The sequence below is a fragment of the Amblyomma mixtum genome, chromosome 1 (assembly GCF_055824585.1).
Source record: "Amblyomma mixtum isolate Tamu chromosome 1, ASM5582458v1, whole genome shotgun sequence".
Lineage (NCBI taxonomy): Eukaryota > Metazoa > Arthropoda > Arachnida > Ixodida > Ixodidae > Amblyomma > Amblyomma mixtum.
In genome coordinates this window covers 76562055-76585491 of record NC_143012.1, presented here as the reverse complement: position 1 = coordinate 76585491, position 23437 = coordinate 76562055, and the positions used below count along the sequence as shown (strand labels likewise).

Here is a 23437-nt window from a genome sequence, read left to right as displayed (position 1 = left end):
ACCGTGCTGGCAGTCGGTTAGTAAGCTATGCTTCAAGAAAAAGATGTTAATACGTGCAAATATTAGTTTTTCTAGTCGTTTTGAAAATACAGGAAGTATAGATATCGGTCGATAGTTATTAATATCATTCTTTTCGCCCCCCTTATGTATAACGGAGACTCTTGCTTTCTTCATAGCGGTTGGAAAACAGCCTGATTCAAGTGCTAAGTTAAATATATACGATAAATAAGGTGCGATGTATCAATAACGTATTTAACCGGCTTTATTTGCAAGTCGTCAGCATCTTTGGCATTATTGTTATGTAAGTTCAGAAATGTGGAACAGATTTCTGCCTCATCGGCAGAAATCAGATGTCCATTACGACCAAACTACTTGAGGTAGGACATTCGAAGTGCTGTCAAACAATTCCCTTGTTATGCTGTATATGTTGGCATCAAAATGCTTTGTTCAAAAAAATAAAAACTTAAGGTAACGCTTGATAATCAGCGTCTGGTATCCTTTTGTCCGTTCCTCCACTGCACGACAAAACGACAACTGTCAGTGCCGCGTGCCAACAGAACGGAGTTCCAACAAAAACATACGAAAGAAACAATTGCCGCCACACATAAAAGAGCATTGCTAGTACAGCCCCGTCTTTCAACTGACTCGGAGATCCTAGAAGCTTATGCAAAGAACATACACTCATATAATAGTTGTAAATTTTCACGCCACTAACAGGGACAGCATTGCGAGACACTGACTCTATAGCGCATGTAGCGAAGCACGAGAAGGAAAGCAAAGAATTATATAAACCATACCGAAATAGAAGGCAACATTAATGCGTTTATCTGCCAATATCGTCAAGAGATTGAAAACTTTGCTGAAGTTTACGCTTTTGCCACACGCAGTGTGTCTTTCTTAGCGATGCTTTTCTCTTGCTGAGCTGGAGTACCCGGGTTCGAACCCGGTTTTGGCAGCCGTGTTTAAATGGAGGCGAAAAGCAAAAAATTGCCGACGATTACGTCACTTGCTTATGCAATATCTTAGCGCAGCTCACCAGCTGTTTGGTTTATTGGTTTGGTTAATTGCGGTTTAACGTACCAAAGCAACTCAGGCTTTGAGGGACAGCCTAGTGAAGGGCTCCGCAAATTTCGACCACCTGGGGTTCTTTAACGTGCACTGACATAGCACAGTACACCGGCCTCTAGAATTTCGCCTCCAACGAAATTCGGCCGCTCCGGCCGGGATCGAACCCACGTCTTTCGGGTCAGTAGTCGAGCGCCGTAACCACTGAGCCACCGCTGCTTTTTTTTCTTTATTGATTGGCTTTGACATTACACAAGAATGACCACACCCAAAAGTAAACCCCTGAGCCACCGCTGCAGGGCAGCTGTTCCAGGATTTCGATAGATTGAAGCAAAGAATTCGAGCAAGGCAAGCATGTACAATTACAGACAACTTGTTATTTTTAACACATATTCCTTCTTTAAGGAATATGTGTGTACAATTACACACGACTTGTTATTTTTCCCACATATTCCTTCTTCAAGAACCCCGCCGCGGTGGCTCAGTAAATATGCGGCGTTCGGTTGTTGACCCGAAAACGCGGGTTCGAACCCAGCCGCAGTGGCTGAATTTCGATGGAGGCGAAATTCTAGAGGCCCGTGTACTGTGCGATGTCAGTGCACGTTAAAAAACCCCAGGTGGTCGAAATTTCCGGAGTTCTTCACTACGGCGTCCGTCATAGGCCGAGTTGCTTTGGGACGTTAAACCCCAATAAACCAATAACCCAAACCTTCTTCAAGAACCACTCCACTAAGAGTTCGTGATTGTAGGAAGCTTTGTGATCGGAGAAATAGATGGATATCTGCTCGACTTGCTGCATCACTGCCTGGTTCTCAAAGATGGTCTATGCAAGCCGCCGCGGTGGCTCAGTGGCTATGGTGCTCGGCTGCTGACCCGAAAGACGCGGGTTCGATCCCGGCCGCGGCGGCTAGAATTTCTTTGGAGGAGAAATTCTAGAGGCCCGTGTACTGTGCGATGTCAGTGCACGTTAAAGAACCCCAGGTGGTCGAATTTTCCGGAGCCCTCCACTACGGCGTCTCTCATAGCCTTGGTCGCTTTGGGACGTTAAACCCCATAAACCAAACCAAACCATGGTCTATGGAAGTATTTGGAGAGGTCGTCGCAGCCGCGGAAGGCGTTACGAGCGAAAGAAATGGGATGTTCTTCCGCATAAGTGGTAAGAAATTCGGTTTTTATATGTACATTAAAGTCCGCACCCACCCTGCCACCCTGCGAGATGGCAGTTAAGGTTCATCGCGAGACTTCGCTCACCGTTGTCAGCGCTTGCGAATGCAGCCCACATCTCTCTACCATCACCCCACGTACCTATAAGAGCAGTTCAGGCGTCTACTGATCTAGGGAGCCAGTTATGCTCACTTCCTTTCCTTAAAATGATCAGAGTGTAAAACGTTATCGACGCCAACGCCAATGAACAGAATCACGCCGATGGCCTATGCTTAAAAAATTGGTAAATTGACTTTTGAGGAAAGGAAATGGAGCAGTATCTGTCTCCCATATCTCGGCGGACACTTGAACCGCGCCGTAAGGGATGGGAGGAAGGTAGGAGTGAAAGAAGAAAGCGAGAAAGAGGTGCTGTAGTGGAGGTCTCCGGAATATTTTCGACCATCTGGGGATCTTTAATGTGCACTGACATCGCAGAGCACACAGGCGCCTCTTGCGTTTCGCCTCCATCAAAACGCGGCCTATAGCTTCAGCGCCGCCTTTCTGGCACAGCGTTGTCAGTGCCTGCAACCCACATCTATCTCTCGTCACCCCACGTACCTATAAGCGCGATTCAGGCGTCCACTTACCCAGGGAGCTAGTTCTGCCCATGATCGGAGTGAAAAATGTCAACGCCAACGCCAATGAACAAAACGAACGCCGACGGCCTATCGCTTCAGCGCCGCGTTTCTGGCACAATGTCTATGCGAACGCATGCAGCTCACATCTTTCACTACAGCCACGTAGCTTAAAGCACGATTCAGGTGTCCACTGCTCGAAGACGGCATGTGCTTTCCCTCTGGCTCAGGTGTGCACCGAGATGTGTGAGACAGATTCTGCGCCATTTTCTTTACTGCAAAACAAATATACCTATTTTACCCTCTGCCTTCCAAGCTCTCTATCCATTGGTTTCGCAGCTTAAAGCAGAACTGAGGTGTCCATTGCTGGTTACAACGGACAACGGTGACGGCAACGGCGACGGCAACGCCGCGAAACGCAGAAACGTGCGTCAAAGAGCTGCGCTCTAAAACGAAGGCTACACATCGAACCTTGTATTTCTGGTGCCTGCCACCAGCTAAGATTGTTGTAGAGCGCAGCCCTTTGGGGCCCTTTTCTGCGTTTCGCGGCGTCGCCGTCACCGTTGTTCGTTGTAACCAACAGTGGACACCTTAGTCGCGCTTCAAGCTACGAAACCAACTGCCTTTTTGGAGTAGTGGACACCTGAATTGTGCTTTAAGCTACGTGGCGGTCGTGACAGAGAGAGAGAGAGAGAGAAAACTTTATTTCAACTCGAATTCGGGGCACGCCCCAGGGTTCCCGCACGACCCCACTGCACTCAAGTGTTTATGTTCCTGAGGTCCATAACACTGGCAGCACGGCCGGTGGCGATGGTCTGCACGGCCGGGTCCTCCGAGCGCAGCAGGGTCTCGCAGTCCTCCCAGGTCTTGAGGTTCTCTAGGTCCCGCGGGGGAGGGTCCGCCGGGCCGATTCTGTGGAAATTTGTGTGAGCCTGATGTATTGGACCTGTCGGTGGGCCTCCACCAATTCCGCGATCGTGTTGTGGAGGCGCAGGCCTAGTAACCTTTCTGTGGGTGTGTTGAGGGGAAGATGAAGTGCTACCTTGAATGCCTTGCGAATCAAAGCATCCAAAGCGTTTATGTCATGTTTGGATAGTTGTAAGTATGGGGTAGTGTACAGCACACGGATGAGGACAAAGGCATGAATGAGGCGACATAGGTCGCGCTCCTTCATGCCTCTATGACGTCCCGAACCCCTGCGGACGAGGTGCAATATCGCGCCTACAACCTGCTTGAGTTTCTTGAGGTAGTGGTGTTTTTGCCACCGTTCTAGATGTGCAGGCCCAATACACGGAGGGTGCCGACCTCAGGTACCCGGTCACCATTCCGTTCAATGGCAATGGGGAAGCGGGGACAGCGGTGGTTCTTAGGCCGGATGAGGAGCAGTTCGGACTTCTCTGGGGAGCAAGACAGTCCGATGGTCCGTGCGTAATTTTGGGTGAGGGTGGCTGCTTCCTGTAAGGTGTTCTCTATGTCGCCGTCATTGCCGTGGGTGGTCCACAGGGTGATATCGTCTTCATAGAGAGTGTGCTTCATGCGAGGAATAGTTGCCAATTTTCGGGCGAGGGGGATGAGGTTAATGTTAAAGAGAAAGGGGGAAAGCACGGACCCTTGAGGGGTTCCGATACTCTGAAGCGTGTAGGAGGGGGAAGACAGAGGGCCGAGGTGTATCTCAGCCGTGCGGTCAGTGAGGAATGCTTGAATGTAGGCATACGTGCGCGCACCCACATTCAATGGGGATAGAGCAGTCATGATCGCCTGATGTTCAACGCGATCAAAAGCTTTGGAGAGATCCAAAGCTAAGACTGCCTTGGTGTGACCTGGAAGAAGCGGGTCGAAAATGTCGTGTGTGAGTTGCAGCATGGCGTCCTGTGCGGATAGATGGGGACGAAATCCCACCATGTTATGCGGGTAAATGTTGTTGTCCGCCATGTGACTTGTGAGTCTCCCTAACACAACATGCTCGAGGAGCTTCCCGAGGCATGAGGTTAGCGAAATCGGGCGAAGGTTTTGAGGTGTAAGTGGTTTGTTGGGTTTAGGTATGAATATTACCTTCGCGTGGAGCCAGGACTGCGGGAGGTTACCCTCCCTCCAGCACTGGTTGAAGTATTTAGTAATGTGGGTCATCGATTGGTCATCCAGATTACGGAGCATGGAGTTTGTGATCTGGTCTGCACCAGGGGCGGAGTTGGCGCGGAGAATCAGGAGGGCCGCTCTGACTTCCGTCTCCGTGATGTCGGTGTAGAGTTTGGGATTTGCTTGTCCTGTGTGGTGGGGTAGAGGTGTGGGGCCGCCTGGAGATGTGTACATGGTTTGAAGTGTGTCTAGAAGGGTGTCGGGATCTTCAATGTGTTCATGTGTGAGGCGTGTCACGTGGTGCTGTGTTGCTGATTTGGTGCGTGTGGGGTCAATGAGGTGTCGGAGGTAGTGCACTGCACGGGCTCGGGCCAGCCAGAAAGCCCGGGGCCGGGCCGGGCCGGGACATGATTCGTATTGCCGGGCCCGGGCCGGGCCCGGGCCTGAAGTTGCGGGCCAGGGCCGGGCTCCGGCTTAAAGCTGCGGACGCGAGTGGGGCTTGGGTCCGTACAGAAACGGCTGGTGTCCGACTATTCATTCACTATTGCAGAGTGAAGTAGACAACTGCGACATTGGAGCAGCGACACGGATGAGCTATGGGTTATAGTACGCGCTCAGAAAAAAACTAAACTTTATTCATTGATTTATTTATTTCCTTATTTCCACGCCGTGGTGGCCTAGTGGTCAAGGCGCTTGATTACTGAGTCGGGGAACCAGGGTTTGCTCCTATACTCAGTGGCTGCATTTCTGTTTAGGCGGCAAGCATGACAGCCATGTACTTTGTAGTATCATTGTTCGTTGAGGAAGCCTAGGTGGTTGAAATGATCCGGAGCCTTTCGCTTCGGTATCTCTCACAGCCTGACTCCCCTTGGGCCCTTAAGCCCCAAAAACATAGCTTTAATTTTATAGCTATATTTTTCTCATGTGAGAAAATTCACAAACTAAAGCGCGTTTGGTTTTGTTTTTCATGAGCTGACCGCAACGTCTCGTAAATGAAATAGCCACAAAAGCTCGCGAGAGTTTGTAAATCTCATCGAGAGAGAGAGAGAGAGAAACAACTTTATTGCCATAGATTGGAGGGATTTAGGGCAGGTGGGCTTGGTGTGGCCCCCAGGTGGGGGCGACTTCCTGGGCCCACGAAATGAGTGCCAGTTGGATGCTCTTGTCTGGCCTTTTGAGGAGTTGGTTCCATCCTTCTTCGGAGGGAGCTGGCAGTAAGGTTCGAGGGGGCGGATTTCCCGCGCAACCCCAGAGGATGTGTGCCTGGGTGGCGATTTCTCCCTGGTAACAATTTTGGCAGACGGGGTCATATTCCCCGTCTGTGATGAGTGAAAGTCTAGAATGGCTAAGGATGGAGTGCGTCTCCAGCCTGCGGAGCAAGCTGGCTTGCGCTCGATTCAAGTCGGGGTGTGGAGGCGGGAACTGGCACGTATAATGCTGTTCACAGCTTCCTCGTCCTTCCGGCGGAGGTGATAGTAGGGGTAGGAGTAGACTATCCTGCTAATGAGGAAAGCTTGCGTGAGCCGACAGAGGTCATCCTCCTTCATACCTCTGCGGCGGGTGCTGATGCGGCGGATAAGGCCGTTGATCTGATTGGCTGTGGTGCGGAGGCGCTGAATGGCCTCCGAGTTTTGCGTGTTGTTCTGTATTAACATACCCAGAACGCGGATGGTGCGGACCGCCGGTATGGGATGTGTGTCGACTTCAAGCACAATAGGTTCTTGCGGGTCGGGGACTGGCAAGCGAACTTGTCTGTCCCTGATGACTAGTAATTCTGACTTCGTGGAGGAGCATGTGAGCCCGTTCGCCTGTACAAAGGAGTGTACTTTATCGATTGCTGTTTGGAGGGAGTTTTGGATTTCCCCGTCAGAGCCAGAGTTGGTCCACAGGGTAATGTCGTCGGCATATATTGAGTGTTTAATGTGAGGTATCTCTTCCAGGAGCGGAGGGAGGCCTCTCATTGTAGTGTTGAAAAGGAAATATCATCGAATAAGCACATCTATCTCTCCTCGCTTCTTCAGCCTGGTTGTCATGACAAGAGTTTTTCCCTGTTATCCCGTCGTTTGCACGTTATATTCTGCTCCACCAGTAAGAGTAAAATTCAACCGGTCTTAATTGGCCAATAATCATTCGTCATCCCAAAGTTTTGGACGCTTAAAGTCTTCAAAACACACACCATGAAATAGGTCTTTTAGCTTTTCGTTTCTGCTGAAAGGCGACCAGTTCGGCTACGATTTCAACCTGTGAGGTCGCGTTCACTAAAAAAATGTCATCCTACTGCTTGCTAAGCAGCTTTGATGTTTTTTCTTCCGGGCGGCAAAATATAGCTGATTAAAATCATGGGGGAATGCAAAGTAGTCTATTACGCGCGTATGCAGCCCTTTTTATTTCGCTTTCAAAACTTCCGAGTTTATCTTTGCGCAGCTACACAAGATCACTGTCCAAAAGAGGGCCTGGCGAGCACTACTCTTAATCACTTCCTTCTGGGTTAAAAAGAACCAACTTTCTGCAAGCCATACTGTGGTTTCAGAACCTTTGTCGGCCAGTTCCTTATCGGTCTAGTAGCAGTCTACTTGCTCAGAGTGAGCAGTGTACCTCAAGCGTTACTGTGAAACGGGCCGGGCCGGGCCCGGGCTGGGCCTCACTGCGGGATTCATGGGCCGGGCCGGGCTCGCTGGAGCGATAATTTAGCGGGCCTGGGCCGGGCCCGGGCTTGAAGCCGCGGGCCTGGGCCGGGCTCGGGCTTCAGGTGTCGGGCCCGGGCCGGGCTCGGGCCCCAGACTGAGGCCCGTGCAGAGCTCTAGTCGGAGGAGTTGCCATGAGCGTTTGCTGGACAGGTTTCCGGCGATGCCGTCACATATCTGTCCCCAGTTGGACCGACAGAGCTCCTCTTGGATTTGTTTCTGCAGCGCGGCCAGCCGCTCTTAAGCGTTCTGTTGTGTTTGTTGCCTTGACAGATGTGCGCTGCATGCGTTGGTATCGACAACCTTTGGGCCATTTCAAGGAAAGGAAGTGAACATAACTGGCTTCCTGGGCCAGTGGACGCCTGAAGCGCGCTTATAGGAACGTGGGCTGATGAGGGAGAGATGTGGGCTGTAGGCATTGGCAACGTTGTGCCAGAAACGCGCGCTGAAGCCATAGGCCGTCGGCGTTCATTGTGCTCATTGGCGTTGGCGTTGACGTTTTACACTCCTTCCATTTTTAAGGAATGGAAAGGCGGACAACTGGCTGCTTGGGTCAGTGGACGCCTGAATCGTGCTTATAGGTACGTGGAGTGATGAGAGAGCGATGCGGGTTGCAGGCATTAACGTTGTGCCCGAAACGCGGTGTTGGAGACATAGGCCGTCGGCGTTCCCTTAGCGTTGGCGCTGACTGTTTTACACTCCTATCATTTTAAGGAAAGGAACTAAGCATAACTGGCTTCCTGGGTTAGAGGACGCCTGAATTGCGCTTACAGGTACGTTGGTTAGCGAAAGATGTGGGCTGCAGGCATTGTCAACGTTGTGCCAGAAACGCGGTGTTGAAGCCATAGACCGTCGGCGATCATTGTGTTCCTTGGGGTTGGCGCTGACAGTTTTTTACTCATACTGGTGAACAGCCCAAAAAAGGCGGGACAACAACAAGACAAGCGCTGACTATCAACTGGGTTTATTGAAGGACGGAAGGGTATATATACAAAACATAACACAAAGAAGTAAGAAGATAGTGTGAAAAGGGCCGTGAAAATCAAAACTTATGCCACATGTGAAGTGACGTAAGCCAATTCCTTGTTCCTAAGTGCCACGGAAGGACTGCTGATGCATTCGTCACCTTGCCTGTGGATGTGATGCGCTTCCATTATTTCGCGCGTGAGCTTATCTTTGTGACGAATGCATCAGCAGTCCTTCCGTGGCACTTAGCAACAAGGAATTGGCTTACATCACTTCACATGTGACATAAGTTTTGATTTTCACGGCCCTTTTCACACTATCTTCTTACTTCTTTGTGTTATGTTTTTGTATATATACCCTTCCGTCCTTCAATAAACCCAGTTGATAGTCAGCGCTTGTCTTGTTGTTGTCCCGCCTTTTTTGCGCTGTTCACCAGTATGAATTCATACCAACTCGCCCAGATCTCAGCCTTACTAAAAGTTTTTTACTCTCCGATCATATTAAGAAAAGGAAGTGCGCATAACTGACTCCCTGGGTTAGCGGACGCCGAATGGCGCTTATAGGTAGTTGGTGGTAGAAAACATTTTTTTTTCCTTACAGAGGTCATTAGGGTAGGGCCCTATTGGCCTCTTCCTCTCACAATACCATGATGAGCCCCTAATCCGGGGCCCCATCGGCAAGCAACGCCGCCCGCGTCCATTGAACCAGTGCCTTTTGGGCCTTCAGGTCTTATCCAAGAGGCCGCCACCCAGTCCTCTCTGGTAGGGTTGGGGTCGAGGGGAATAGGTGGGTTTGACTGACACGTCTAAACATGTGGACGATGTCAACCATCTCCCCACAGAACTGGCACGCGCCGTCAAAGGATGTGTTGAAATGTTTAAGCACCGCATGGCACAGTACAGATAATTTTGATGAGAGGCGCTCGTCAGCGCGATCCAGTCCCTTACAAGGGGCCATGTAGCGCCGGTGCTCCTCCTTGTAGTAATCCGTAATATGTTTGAATCTAATGCGAGATTGTCTGATTGGGAGTAGGCTTCCAAGGACAGGGAGATAGCCTGGGGAGAGAGTGCGCGGGTGACTTGATAGGCCTGTTCGTTTTTCGGGAGTCCTTGGTGGCAGGGGGCCCAAATTAGGTTACGTGGAATTGGATCGTCGCATCGGCAGCTATACTGCAGTATGCGCAAGGCAAGCGGAGTAGCCCATCCAAGCTCATAGTTTCGACAGGCCCCTCGCGAGTTGGTGATGATGCGTTTCGACTTTGAATTAGTGAGATACAGAGCAATGGCAATCTTCACCGCGTGTGTTGCGATGTAGGCTTTGAAAGTGAGCCCGCTAACTGTGTGTGTGTTGCGTACGACTGCGGCCGTGTACCACCCCTTTGTGTTGGCTGGCAACGTCCACGTAATACACGTGTTGTTGGTTACTATAGTATCGCGCCAAAGCTTCCGCGCGCCTGGCGACGACGTCTATGGTCTTCTCTAACATGTTCCGAGGAAGGGGTCGGACCCGTAAGGCGCGTCTCCAGGGTTCTGGCACTCTTTCCCTTTCCTGAGTGTGGTAGTCGTGTTGATGAGTAGCCGGTGCAAGAGGCGGCGACCGGACGTGGCCTATGCAAGACGCGTGTATTGGTTGACTAAGTGGCGTTCGCGAAGCTTATTGGTACGTGGGGTGATTAGATAGAGATGTGGGCTGCATGCGTTAGCACTGACAACGGTGAGCGAACTCTCGCGATCAACCATTAAGTGCCACCTGCCAGGGTGGCAGAGTGGGTGGGGACTTTAATGTACAGGTGCCGTCAAAAGTAATTGGAACGCAATATTAACGAAAAAATTTAATCATTGCCCCCCCCCCCCCCCCTCCCCTCAGATTCATGCATCTTGAATACATATGCAGCCTAATGGTGATTTTGCGAATTGCACTTTGCACCAACAAAGATGGACCATTAAATTTAAAGAAATTAAATTTTTTGACTAAGTCGCCTTCCATTTACTTTTTACGGCGACTGTACATATAAAGAAAACAGGAATTTCTTACCACCTATGCGGGAGAACAACCCGTTCGCCTCGCTCGTAACGCCTTTCCATGGCTGTAACCTCAAGAAATACTTGCGCAGACATCGTCTTTGAGAACCAGGCATTGGAGCAGCAAATCGACGATACATCCATCTACTTCTCCGACCACAAATGTTCCTTCATTACAATCAAGAACTGTTAGTAGAATGTTTCTAAGGAGCAAAATGTGTGCAAAATAACAAGTTGTCTGTAGTTGCACATACATGTCTTGCTTGAATTCTTTATTTCAATCTATCGAAAAGCTGAAACAGCTGATGAGTTGCGCTCAAATTTCGCATTATGAAGTCACGTAATCGTCGGGAATTTTTTCTTCCATGAAGGCGTAAATTTGATGTTTCTGATCAGTTAGGCGAAACTTTGACCCTAAGTAGTATTCTCTCTTGACAAACCATTGTCTCAACAATTGGAAAAAAACTAGCGTGTGGTTAGGGGTGTAGGGACACATTTGGCAGACCATTGTGCGAACTGCAGAGCGTGCGAGCTGCGGCTGAAGGAGATAAAGATACTTGGCAGGAGCGGTGATAAGACGGCACGTGAATTAGAAGCATTTCACATCAGGAAGAGGGGGCATGACTGTGTGAGTGACACATCAGTTAATCTTTTGCAGGCAGAATACAGATACCTTGAGCACGCATTGTGATATGACGATCTGTTTCTTTACTGCGCATGTCTCGTTTTATGTATATATTTTCGCTCTCTTACCTGCGAATAAATCAGATGAAGTTAGCGCCTGTCCTGTGTGTATCTCCTCTTGTGTGCGTTTTTTCGTGTGCGCTTAAATTTCATTTCATTTATAAACCCCGTCCTCGATATCGCAAACTGGCTTATTGGTGAGCATAATGATGTGAGGAAAGAGTCGACACACACAGTTTTATTCAAGTTAAGAAATTACGTACTATTCGCAATACAAATAAAAAGACGCTTCAGCAGTTTTCACTTGGTGGGACATCCAGCTTCAAGTTCTTAATGAAGTCACAGGTAAAATGCTGGCACAGGCGACTCGTTTGCTCGGAGCCTGGCAAGACCTCCAAATAGTGGCACGAACTGGGCACGGCACTTCAGACGCGCTCCAGGACGCGCTACGTCATGTGGGGGCTGCTCACAGCAAGCCGCTGCTACTGGTGAGCAATCCTTAACATTTTGTAAAGGCGCTCCTCGCCCACCTGCGTGGTCCTCTGGCATACGTGTGTTCGACACAGCTTTCGGCGTCCCTTCGTTCGCCTGTAGCCCGATTCGAATGCTTTGCCGGTAAATGCCGTGTCGTCCCAAGAACGAAACACGCAGGCTCTGAGCGTGCAGGAGCGCGAGCGCGGCATCCGTGTCGTGCACGCACGAACGCTCAATGTCCAGCACGACGAGGTTGGCAGCCTTCGACGCTAAGGGCACGAAGCGACGGGAACGGCTCCAGCATGGCGAGCCCGATGGCAGGCGCGAGTCCGCAGTCGGCCAGGTCCAGTAGCTGGAGGTCGCGTTGGTATGGCGGTGAAGAACTGATCTGGACTGAACCGCTACTGGCGCAGTGATAGGTGAGTGCGAGTCGTTGGCAGGTCGCACACCGTGTCGTTGTTCGCTCGATGGTGACGCGGTTGGAAGGCGCGAGTGAAGTGCACAACCTGCGAGTAAGCGAGAACAGTTGTAGAGCGTCGTTCATGAAGAACGCCGGCAAGAATGCGCGCATTTCTCACAGATTCGCGCTGCTGCTTTAGCATTCCTAGGTAATCGTCGTCATAATCATCACCAAACTGACTATGCCCAGTGCAGGGCAAAGGCCTTTCTCATGTGTCTCCAATTAATCCTGTCCTTTGCCAGCTGCGGTCACTCTATCCTCGCAAAGTACTTAATCTCATCTGCCCACCTAGCTTTACCGCCCCCTGCTACGCTTCTCTTCTCTTGGAATTCACTCTATTATCCTTAAGGACCACCGGTTATCTTGCTTTCGCGTTACATGCCCTGCCTAAGCCCATTTCACTCGCGTTTCTTCCCCCTCCCATTCCATCCGGTTGCGATCTCTTAACGTTACACCTATCTTTTTGCTTTCCATAGTTTGGTGCATTGTCTTTACGTTGAAACCTCCTCTTTCGCCTCCGAATTTCTGCCCCATAGGCGAGTACCGGATGGCACGTCCTTATAACGTCCCGAGATCGGAAGCGCAAATTGTCGCTGCTTTTTTTCTTACTTTTATACGATTGAAATATATTTTACTGCAGAAGAAGAGTGGCGAGAAGTGAAAAAGAGAGTTTAAACGTACTTTTCGTCCTATCGAGACTCGCGTTTTCGCTGGCCTTTCACACATTTGACGGCTAGGTTTTCCCCCCTGTTCGCCAGTATTTGGCCGTCCATCCGCACCCCTGGCGAGTCTTGAGAATAAGATACACTCTTGCATTTGTATGAAATACAAGGAATAAATTACGCGTCAGTCGGAATAAAGCAAATGCCTCTTCGATGCTATAAGCGGATGCCTAAACCAGTCCGACGCGGCCATTTTTTCTTTATGGGCGGACTTTCACCTAGCATGACAGAACACATAAAGAACGTTTACACGAGAACTACTCATGGAGATAATATTATTGACCAAGCGAAAGAGAATTGGTTATTGATGAAAGGAAATGACGCAGTAACTGTCTCACATATCTCGGTGGCCGCCCGAACAGCGCTTAAGAGAAGGGGGTAAAGGAGAGATTGAAAGAAGAAAGGAAGAAAGAGGTCCATTTTGACGAGTAAGGCTGGTTTCCGAATCATCGTCATCATCAGCCTGACTACGCCCACTGCAGAGCGAAGTCCTGTCGCATATCTCTCCAATTAACCGTGTCCTATGCTCCCCGCCGCCATCTTGTCCTCGCAAACTTCTTAATCTGATCTGTCAAAACCGCCAATAATATCAGCAGCGAAGAAAGGAATTTGTTCCACAAGGTGCGCGCACAACTGCGCGCCTTTAGACTGCGAGGCGAAGACGGAATCCGCAGGTCACAAGACCACGGTACATCTTGGCGAATAAAGGCGAACCTAGTGTGTGGGTTGATTTACGAACGCATGCCAATGAGCAGGTGTGTCATTAGAAAGGAAAAAAAATAAATTAAAATATTCAAGTATCCACATTAAAAGCACGTAAGTAGTCTCTATCCTCTTGCCCTGCCCTTTGGTTCATTGCGCAACGTGTACAAATTGCGTCTGCAGCAATAGAGCATTGTCCCTGAAGCGCTCCCGACTCTTACGCTGGTAGGTTCCAGGGAGGCGCCACTGATGTGAGAATTTTGATAGCAGTGTGTGTGAGAAGCTACGAAACTTATTTGTGCAAACTGTCAAGGGCCGTCTTTTTGGTCGTCCTCTCGCTATCATCATCATAAAGCAGAGGTGTGGCGCAAAATGACCCGACATTATGCATTGCCCAGGTCTACAGCCACCCAAGCTATCGGAGCAGGCCGTTTACCTTCAACTAAACATAGTATATAAGTAAACACGTTTTTATCGTCCTTCTTGCTATACATAATCATTGTGAGGTGTTGAATGCGCAGCGGCTGCAGATGCTTGGTTTTGGTTTTATTGGCGTTTAACGTCCCAAAGCAACTCACGGCTATGAGGGACGCCGTAGAGAAGGGCTCCGGAAATTTCGACCACCTGCACTGACATCGCAAAGCACACGGGATGTCAGTGCACATTAAAGAACCCCAGGTGGTCGAAATTTCCGGAGCCCTTCACTACGGCGTCCCCTCAGAGCCTGAGTTGCTTCGGGACGTTAAACCCCAATAAACCAAAACCAAGCATCTGCAACCGCTGCGCATTCAACACCTCACAATGATTATGTATAGCAAGAAGAACGAGAAAAGTGTGGACACACAGAGCTAATTCTTCTAAACTGGCTCTTCCTTTTCTTTTTTCCTTCCCAGGCACGGTTTCGTAGCTTGTTAGGAGCTTTTTTCTAGGTGTTTCACGAAACACGGTAACGTTCATGCGTGGAACTATACGCGTTTCATACGAGACGCCAGTTCACACGATACATACATTAGCTGACGCTTGCTTACCGGTGTCTCGTGTCAGCCTATCTGTGTTGCATATAAGTTGACATGAGACAAATTTGTATTCTGAATGAACGCGTCCGAGTACGAAATTAATTTTAACAAAACACACGCGCTGATAGCAAAACTCGTGAATTCGTGTGTTACACATATGTTAAATATGTGAAATAGTACGCACCACATAAAAATTCATAATAGAGACTTTTGCCGCAAACTCCTATATAGCGCATCTGCATTCACGCTAGACACACATATCAAATGATGAGATTTTTCGGTACGGACACAATGAAATCGGCCTTTCAGCGCTTTGGCGAACATCCACCGCGCTGAATGGGCTGGCCAGAGAGGGGAAAGCTATATATCCTATTGTCCATTCAATCCAGACATCAGCGCCAATTCCTCCCAGAGCGGCAGGAAGGAAGCCAACTGGAGCGTCATGGCAACTGTCTCCAGCAGTATAAATCAGCAGGAAATAACCAGCAGCCATAACGAGGCAGCTTCGTACCCCTGTGCCTCGAACAATTGGGCCACAGCCGCGCCTTCCGCGCGGCGTTCACGTCCAGAATTTCTTCACTTTCCAAACACATCAAATTCCCTTCAGTCACCACGTGCGCTGAAGTAGGTTAACCCGAAACTAACTGTAGTTCCCTACCCACGGTTTAGTGCCCTGGGAAGAAAAAAAAGATATGCTGTGGCTTAGCTTGGTTAAGCCCGGTAATTGCGAAAGCAATATCCGTACCTACGCCATGGTACAGCTGGTGGTGGTGCTTGTGGTTAGACTTGTGGTGATGCATTGGTTATACAATCCAGTCCAATCCAATCCAATCCCATCCAATCCAATCCAATCCAATCCAATGCAATCCAATCCAATGCAATCCACTCCACTCCAATTCACTGCAATCTACTGCTATCTAATCCAAATGCAATCCAATGCAATCGAATCCAATCCAATGTAATCTACTCTAATCTAAAGTAATCTAATCTAATCTAATCCAATCCAATACAATCTAATCAAATCCAGTCCAGTCTAGTCCAATCCAATCTAATGTAATCCAATGTAATTCAATCTAATCCAACTAATGCAATCAAGGTCAAATGAAGGTCAATGGTGGTCACCGCCGCGGCACGATGGTGGTCACCCTGGAAAGTGCAAGCAGTATTGCTTTCGCAATAAAAAAAATTGCAGGACGCTTAAGCTTCGCCTCTAAGAGCGGAACGTGACAGCGTCTTGCAGCGCTGCCAGGCAGTCCACGGAACGCCATCGCCAGTTCGGTGCGATACCTTGCCCGAAGGACAAATCGAAAAACCCGATGCCACAAACGCCAGCATAGCTTCCGCGCCGAACGAACGAGCAGGAAGCCGCAAATTTCGTGGTGAACGCGCCTTGGATGCGCGCTGCGTTGTTAGCCGCGGTGATTCCTGCGTCCCCACCACGGCCTCACTGCGCCCGATCGAGACGAGCGGTAGGCGCTGCCGTCGTGCGCTATTTGTTGGGGCAGTGGCGTACATTGCGAGGAGGAGGACGAGAAGGGAGGGGTTTTAGTGTTGGTTTTACTCGCTTAACTGCGACTTCTGTAATTTCCATGTTCAAAATTACTGATATACACCTCAGTACCTGTCTCTAAAGTTCCCTACGCGGAATCGATCCCGGCCGCGGCAGCCGAATTTCGTATGAGGCGAAATTCAAGAGGCCCGTGTACTGTGCGATGTCAGCGCACGTTAATAAACCCCATGTGGTCGAAATTTCTGGAGCCCTTCACTACGACGTCCCTCATAGCCTGAGTCGCAGTATTCGTCTCGACACAGCGTTACCAACCTAAAATCGTCTCTCGGCCTTGAACCATTAGCATTCCGCAGAAAAGTATCAATTCTTTGTCTTTTCCACAAACTATACTTTAAATTCCCTGCACTACGCCAAACTTTGTTATCTGCTCCCTTACGCTCATCTCGCCGATTATTCAACTCCCTGAGCATTCAGCGGTTGCATGGTTCATCCAACGCTTTCAACAAATCTTTCCTTCCCATCGCCATAGAGGAATGGAACAATCTTCCTGAAACCGTTGTCATCGAAACTAATCCCACCAGATTTAGGCAGCTAATAACAGACCACTTGATCCAACTATAGCTACTTCCCTCGCGATGCTCTGAGTGCAATTTGAACTGCTTGTGTTATTGCGACACCCCCACCCCCCCCCAAGTGTTTTCCCACTTATTTCATTTCCGTACTTTTTAATGTGTAATTTATATACTACTGCTTTGCCCTATATATTCTGTTCTATTTGAATCACCTGACGCTAATTTCACGTCAAATTTGTTATTCTTGTTATTTTTTGTTCTTTTGTTATGCTTTTCTATGCTTACATGCTTTTGTATGACTGTTTCACATCACTGTCTCCCCCCCCCCCTTATGTAATGTCCCAGACGGGATCTTTAAGGGTTCAATAAATGATGATGATGATGATGATGACGTTAAACCCCCAATAAACCAAACCTTCTAAGACAACAGCGTATTCACTAGACGCGCCTTCGTTGATTCCAAACCATCGACCTGGCGTGGCGGAGTGTTTAGCGTGCTCGTCTTGCACTCCAGAGGCCCTGTTTCGATTCCCCAACTCGACCAATTTCCTGCTCGGTTTATTTACTAATTGCTTCCTAGATTTTTCGCTCACGGATTACGCCGCCGACAACGACACCGGTTTTAAGGTGAAAGCCTTTACTGGCTCATCGTTGTCGTGAACAAAATATGTCCCGCTTTTCGGGTGTCCACCGAGATACATGAGACAGTTACTACGTAATTTCCTTTCCTCAAATACAATTTTCATTTTCTCCATTACGGCCCCTCTTTCTCTTTCTTCTTTCACTCCCACTTCCTTCCTCCCTGTATGGTGCGGTTAAGGTGTCCACCGAGATGACACAGAATGACAGCGCCATTTCCTTTCCTCAAAAAGCGTTGCCTTCAAAGCGCAAGCCATCGCGCCGAACGGGTGGTGGCGTTCCGTGGACTTCCTGGCAGCGCTACAACACGCTGCCGCGTTCCACTCCTAAAGGCGAAGGTTAAGCATCATTAATTGGCAGTTAATTAATGCACCAACGGAATGTGAAAGTGTAGTCGCTTACTTTACTCGTGGCAGCATTCATCACTACATGCGCAACAATCGCGTAGCACAACAGAGCACTCAGGCTTTCGCCTTTCACCACTTTAGACGCTAAATTTCCTCGTAATTTTTTTTTCTTCTACGCGGATCCCATAACGATCTCGCGTTAAAATGTTACAATGTAGTTTCATCTACTTCTTCGCCGAGAGTGGGGGCAGAACCTAGAGCAGCTCATCCATATCTTGTATTGTGGGGTTATCGATGAGCGAAGGCATCCCGATAAATATGATGACTAAACATTCGTTATTCTTCATGTCTTTTATGTCCTGTTAACTGAAGATTGCAACAGTTACTGGCGTGCGTTAAAAAAAACTGCTATCTTTGTTTCGAACGTACGTGCTGCTTCCTTTTAGACCAGCCCGGACACACAGCTCTCGTATAAGACTTTGAGCTGGGGCTTGGCCGAAGGGACCCTCCGTTAAGCGCTAACGCCATCAAACGCTCACCTTGAGTGAGGGGCAGTGCTTCGCCAGGTAGCCAAAGAACGCCCGCGGAAAGTCTCTCTCCTCATGCTCGGCGGTCGATGTGTCCGTGGAACGGGTTATGCGCAATTCCACGATGTTGGCATCGACGTGGGCCTGGAGGAAGCTGTGCACCTGTCGAGCCTTCAGCGGAAACGACGTCACGCGTATCACTCGCCGCAGCGAGCGGTCGCCTGCCACGCGTCGCCATCGCCGACATACCCTGGAACGAAGACGTGTGCGTTAGCCTTGTCGCATTGTTTAATTTGACAGATATATAGACGAACACGTATGCGTCAGCTCCAGCGGAAGTAAAGCTCATTAACTCTAACGATGAAGAGCCTTTGATTCAGCCTCGTATACCCAAAATCGATTAAAGTGAACCTTAAGGTCCTCTAGCGTTCAGACAAGGTTTTCGTAAGGGATTACGGCAGGGTGATCTCCATCCGCGCTGAGTTCTGGAGAGTGTAGGAATAAAGAAGCGGGAATTGAGGCGTAATGCTATACTGCTGATTACTGATGGCGTCGCTGCTAGCTTCATTCCCGACTTTAAACGTTTACGGAATACACTGCCTGAGTCTGATTCCTGCAACGCCAACCTTGCATCTGCGTCGCCATAGTGAAAGAATCATCCATCGCTACTGCCATGCCTTGGTCTTCGCTATGGTGATTACTGGCATTTCTGCCACTCTAGAGAGGAGCGCACAGTACGTTCGGAAGACCAGCTCTGGAGTGGCACGCATCGTAAAGGTGACATTTTGCACAGCCATTTGATGACTTCCACCGAGAACCCAGACACGACTGGCAAGCAGCGGCACCCGTCGAAACAGAAAATCCTGACTGATCGCTAGTTGATCGTCCTCTGCACCTTCTGCATCTTTTGCATATGAGCTTATTGTATCCCATTCACCTCAGGAAGACCAGCTTCCTGCTGACTTCATGGCAAGCCCGGCGTCTATATACCACTGAGATGCAGAGGAAGCTGCCGCAACGCGCACGAATGCTGCAAAAGAGTATGAGACATGAAAATGTACGATCCCAATAACTTACCGTCTCCTACTAACTTTTATACAGATGGAGATTGAGCCGTGGGCGGCTGCGCCGCACCTCTGTTTCAAATCCTCACGAGTTTATGTTCAACTATTTGGTCCCGGCGGCGTTTCCAAAGACGCGTCTACCGCTGGCGTTTCACAAGTAACCACGGGGAGACGCCAAGCCGACGACGCAGGAACATCTTTACTATGCGCTTATCTTATTTGTTCAGGAATTTTTGCAGCTTCCGCTGTGCTACAGGTTTAGCGTTCAGATGCTGCGAAGACGGTGGATCTACGGATCCACGCAGGGCGTTCGTTTACTTAATGTGTTGAAGATTAATCTGCAATCCAAGATCACGCAGGATCCTGGCTGTTAACAGCTCACACTAATTGCACTATCGTTAAAAGCTACAAAGAGGCGCTGAACAGCGCTATATGCCCCCTTTAAGAATCTGGACAGCGAAATTCATGCTCAGCGATGTAGTGCCATGCCGGCGTCCTTATGCTGACATGCTGCGTCCAAGCTCCGAATCTCAGTAAGGCATGTTGACGGGCTTGTTGGTATTGCATTTTGAAACTTGGAAAAACCACCTAGGCGCAAATAATTTCACAAGGACTGAAAGAGACGAGGAGACAACGGACAGGCGTCTCCTTGTCTCTTTTTGTCCTTGTGAAATTATTTGCGCCTAGGTGGTTTTCCCAAGTTCCAAGCTCCGAAGCATCGATTGGAAAGTGACGCACTGCGTAGCAGTGACGGCCGACTTACCCCGGGCAGGCGCATACATCGTCGAACGACGGCAGGTGTCCGAACGCTTCCAAGAGAAGGCTCTCTGGCAGATGCTCGATCTCCATGGCCGGCGCTTCTTCCTTGTCAACGTGGACGCTGTTGTTGTTGCGACCGAAGGAAGTATGAAAAGGAAATTGCACGGGCCTGCCCACTGGCTCGAACCGAGCCACACTCGCTGCCACGAGCAGACAGAGGAGAGTTGAAATATGTGGTAGGAAAGATAGAAATAATAGACGCGCGTCGCAACAACCGCGTCCGCCGAAGAGACGAGGCCGGCTGTAACAGACACCCCATCCCCCATGGCTCCTCAACATCAATGTAGACGTGGCGCTCTTCTTATGCTCCGTTTCATGCATAGCAGTCAACGGTGGCGAAGGTACGAAAGTAGTCCGCTGCCGAAAACAAACAAAATGTATCCGTCCGCCTCGCGTCGTGGCGGAGTGGTACGAAGCACGCGCCTCTCTGTTCATTTTATGAGGGACGGCAAGGTTCGACTGCCGGCCTGGCTGTAATTTTTTATTTAATTTTTAAGGCGAAAGCCTTTAATGGCTCATACTGTTGTGACCAAGACGCGTTAGCAAATTCGTACGCGTTTCAGATTGGTTGAAATGGTCGTTACGTCACTGCGCGTGAATTTTGACGGGTGTCCACCAAAACATGTGAGATAGTTACTGCGCAATTTCCTTTCCTCAAGTACAATTTTTGATTGGTGTCCACCGAGATAAGTGAGACAGTTACTGCGTAGTTTCCTTTTCTCAAATACAATTTTCATTTCCTTCATTACGGCCCCTCTTTCTCTTTCTTCTTTCACTCCACTTCCTCCCTTCCTGTACGGTGCGGTTCAGGTGTCCACCGAGATGACAAAGAATTACTGCGACATTTCCTTCCTGAAAAGCGTTGCGTTCAAACGGCAGGCAAGCAGGGGAAAACTTTTATGCGAAGCATATTACTAGAGGTACACTACAGCCCTTCGCCGTGGTTACGCGCCGTGCACACCACGTGGTACAGTGACGTCACACCACGTGACATACCACGTGACACATGACGTCGCGACCGAGGAAGACGGGGGTCCACCTCGCGCCGTAGCTGTGGTTGCACGCCGTGCAGACCACGTGGTACAGTGACGTCACACCACGTGACATACCACGTGACATACCACGTGACACATGACGTCACGACAGAGGAAGACGGGGGTCCACCTTGCGCCGTCGCTGTGGTTGCACGCCGTGCAGACCACGTGGTACAGTGACGTCACACCACGTGACATACCACGTGACACATGACGTCACGACAGTGTAAGACGGGGGTCCACCTCGCGCCGTCGCTGTGGTTGCACGCCGTGCAGACCACGTGGTACAGTGACGTCACACCACGTGACATACCACGTGACACATCACGTCACGACAGATCGCCGTCACGCGCTGGGAGAGGGAGAACGATGCCATCGCACAGACGCCGGAATGTCCTCGAGCGGCATTCCCGCGCATTTCGAACGCGCGTTCACACTCGGTATAGGTGAAACGCTCGCTCCACCGGGCAGGCAGACGCGGCTTCCGTGGCAATCCAGGCGCTCACCCAACGCGCGTCTCGGGGTTAGTCGGCGTTCCGCTGTAGCCATGCCGTTGTCTTCCCCCACGACGAAGGCTTCTAGTGGTTGTATTAAAGTGACCAAGTATTCAACCAAGGAAAGCCATGTATTACCAAGCCTAGCCACCAATATGCTTCGCATCTGACTAGGCTTAACCTTAGCTAAGCCTCAGCCATTTTTATTTACACTAATGGTTTTTCCTGCGGTTTGGGGGCATCTTCAGAGACGTCTTGGTTCTACCCCCAGGAGCCTTCTCTGTCGAAGTCGTCCGCCTCTAATCAGTGGACGGTTGCCCTCAGTCCAGGGCTCCGCTGGCCACTTCCGCCCCTTGAGCTCGCTGTACCAGACCTTGTTGGTCGTCATAGCGGTCGCTGGATAGCAGAGGATTAAGTGTGGCGCGCCTGTGTGGTACGCGTGTTTCGTACACGATGTTCGCTTGTTATGTTCGTGCCCGAAGTTTGTGCGGGAGGTTTGTGTGCGTTGTTCGCGCGTTATGTTTGTGCGCGCTATGTTCGCGCCCGGAGTTTGTGCGCGAGGTGTGTGTTTTGTTCGCGCGTTATATTTGTGCGCGGTATTTCCATCCGGCGTGCTTCCCCCGCGCGTAGGAACACCTGAACTTTCTTGGACATCTCGTGGTTTTGGACTCTTTAAGTTCCCTGCGTGTGTGTGTGTGCACCGGGCGACATCAGTCGCCGCGATGTTTGTTTGTTTTTGTAGAGGGACCGATGTCCCTTTTTGGTCCTGAGTTCAATAAACTTCTCTTAAAGCACTACACTCCGTTTATAGAGTAGGTTTTTCGTCGCACCAGGGACATTTGTCCGTGTATATCGTAGGGTGCATATTGTTTAGTATATGTAGGTAAGGCATCACGCCGAGCGGGTGGTGGCGTTCCATGGACTCCCTGGCAGCGGTATAACACGCTGTCGCGTTCCACTCCTAAAGGCAAAGCTTAAGCGTCATTAATTAGCAGTTAATTAGCATTTAGTAATGAACATGAAACTAGCCATTAATTAGTAATTTGTCATTACTTAGTAATTAGTAATTATTATGTGTGCCGTCATCCAGTGGTGACGTCACTAGTGCGACAGAGGCAGTCAAAGTGATGAGGAAAAGGCTTTCGCCTCTACGAACTTTAGACAGTCAAACTGCCCCCTGAATTTTTCGCTTTGTGGTATAAATCATCCGGAGACAAAGCGGCGCGCTATGTGCCAGTCCTGAGTTCACACGGCGCTGGGACTGTAAGTATGGAAAAAGTTTTACTTAAATATTGCACTCAACGGCAAATTTTTCACCACTGACTGTCTGCAGATTTTGTCGGTCCGTCCGCAGCTCGAGAAAATGACAGCTACTACGGAAGAGAGTTGAAATAGATGCGAAATGAATGATGGAACGAATAGCTCCTTCGCTTCAAACTGCCGCGCCAGAATACTGTTAGTATGCCTTTTTGTTTGGTTGGTTGGTTTGTGGGTTTTAACGTCCCAAAGCAACTGAGGCTATGAGAGACGCCGTAGTGAATGGCTCCGGAAATTTCGACCCCCTGGGGTTATTTAACGTGCACTGACATCGCACAGCACACGGGCCTCTAGAATTTCGCCTCCATAGAAATCTATCGATATGCAGGCAGCAGTAGGTTAAGCAAAGGGAAAATGCTCGTGTAGTAGTAAGCTCCCAAATTATGCGCCATTAACAACAACAGCTTTGATAAGCACTCACTCTACTACACCAGGCAGCGAAGCACGACAAGGGAAGCGTTTATAA

The 23437-nt window shown here is 49.6% G+C and overlaps 1 protein-coding gene across 1 annotated transcript; it reads right to left on the bottom strand.

Moving 5' to 3' along the window:
- Positions 1–11497: 11497 nt before the first annotated feature.
- LOC149366822 (uncharacterized) lies at positions 11498–21009 on the bottom strand. Its single transcript, XM_089552548.1, has 3 exons — positions 20071–21009; positions 18256–18493; positions 11498–12254 (listed from the first exon to the last, which is right to left on the bottom strand). Exons 1-3 carry the CDS (start codon positions 20559–20561, stop codon positions 12150–12152), a joined length of 834 nt encoding a protein of 277 aa, XP_089408674.1. The 5' UTR covers positions 20562–21009; the 3' UTR covers positions 11498–12149.
- Positions 21010–23437: the final 2428 nt, after the last annotated feature.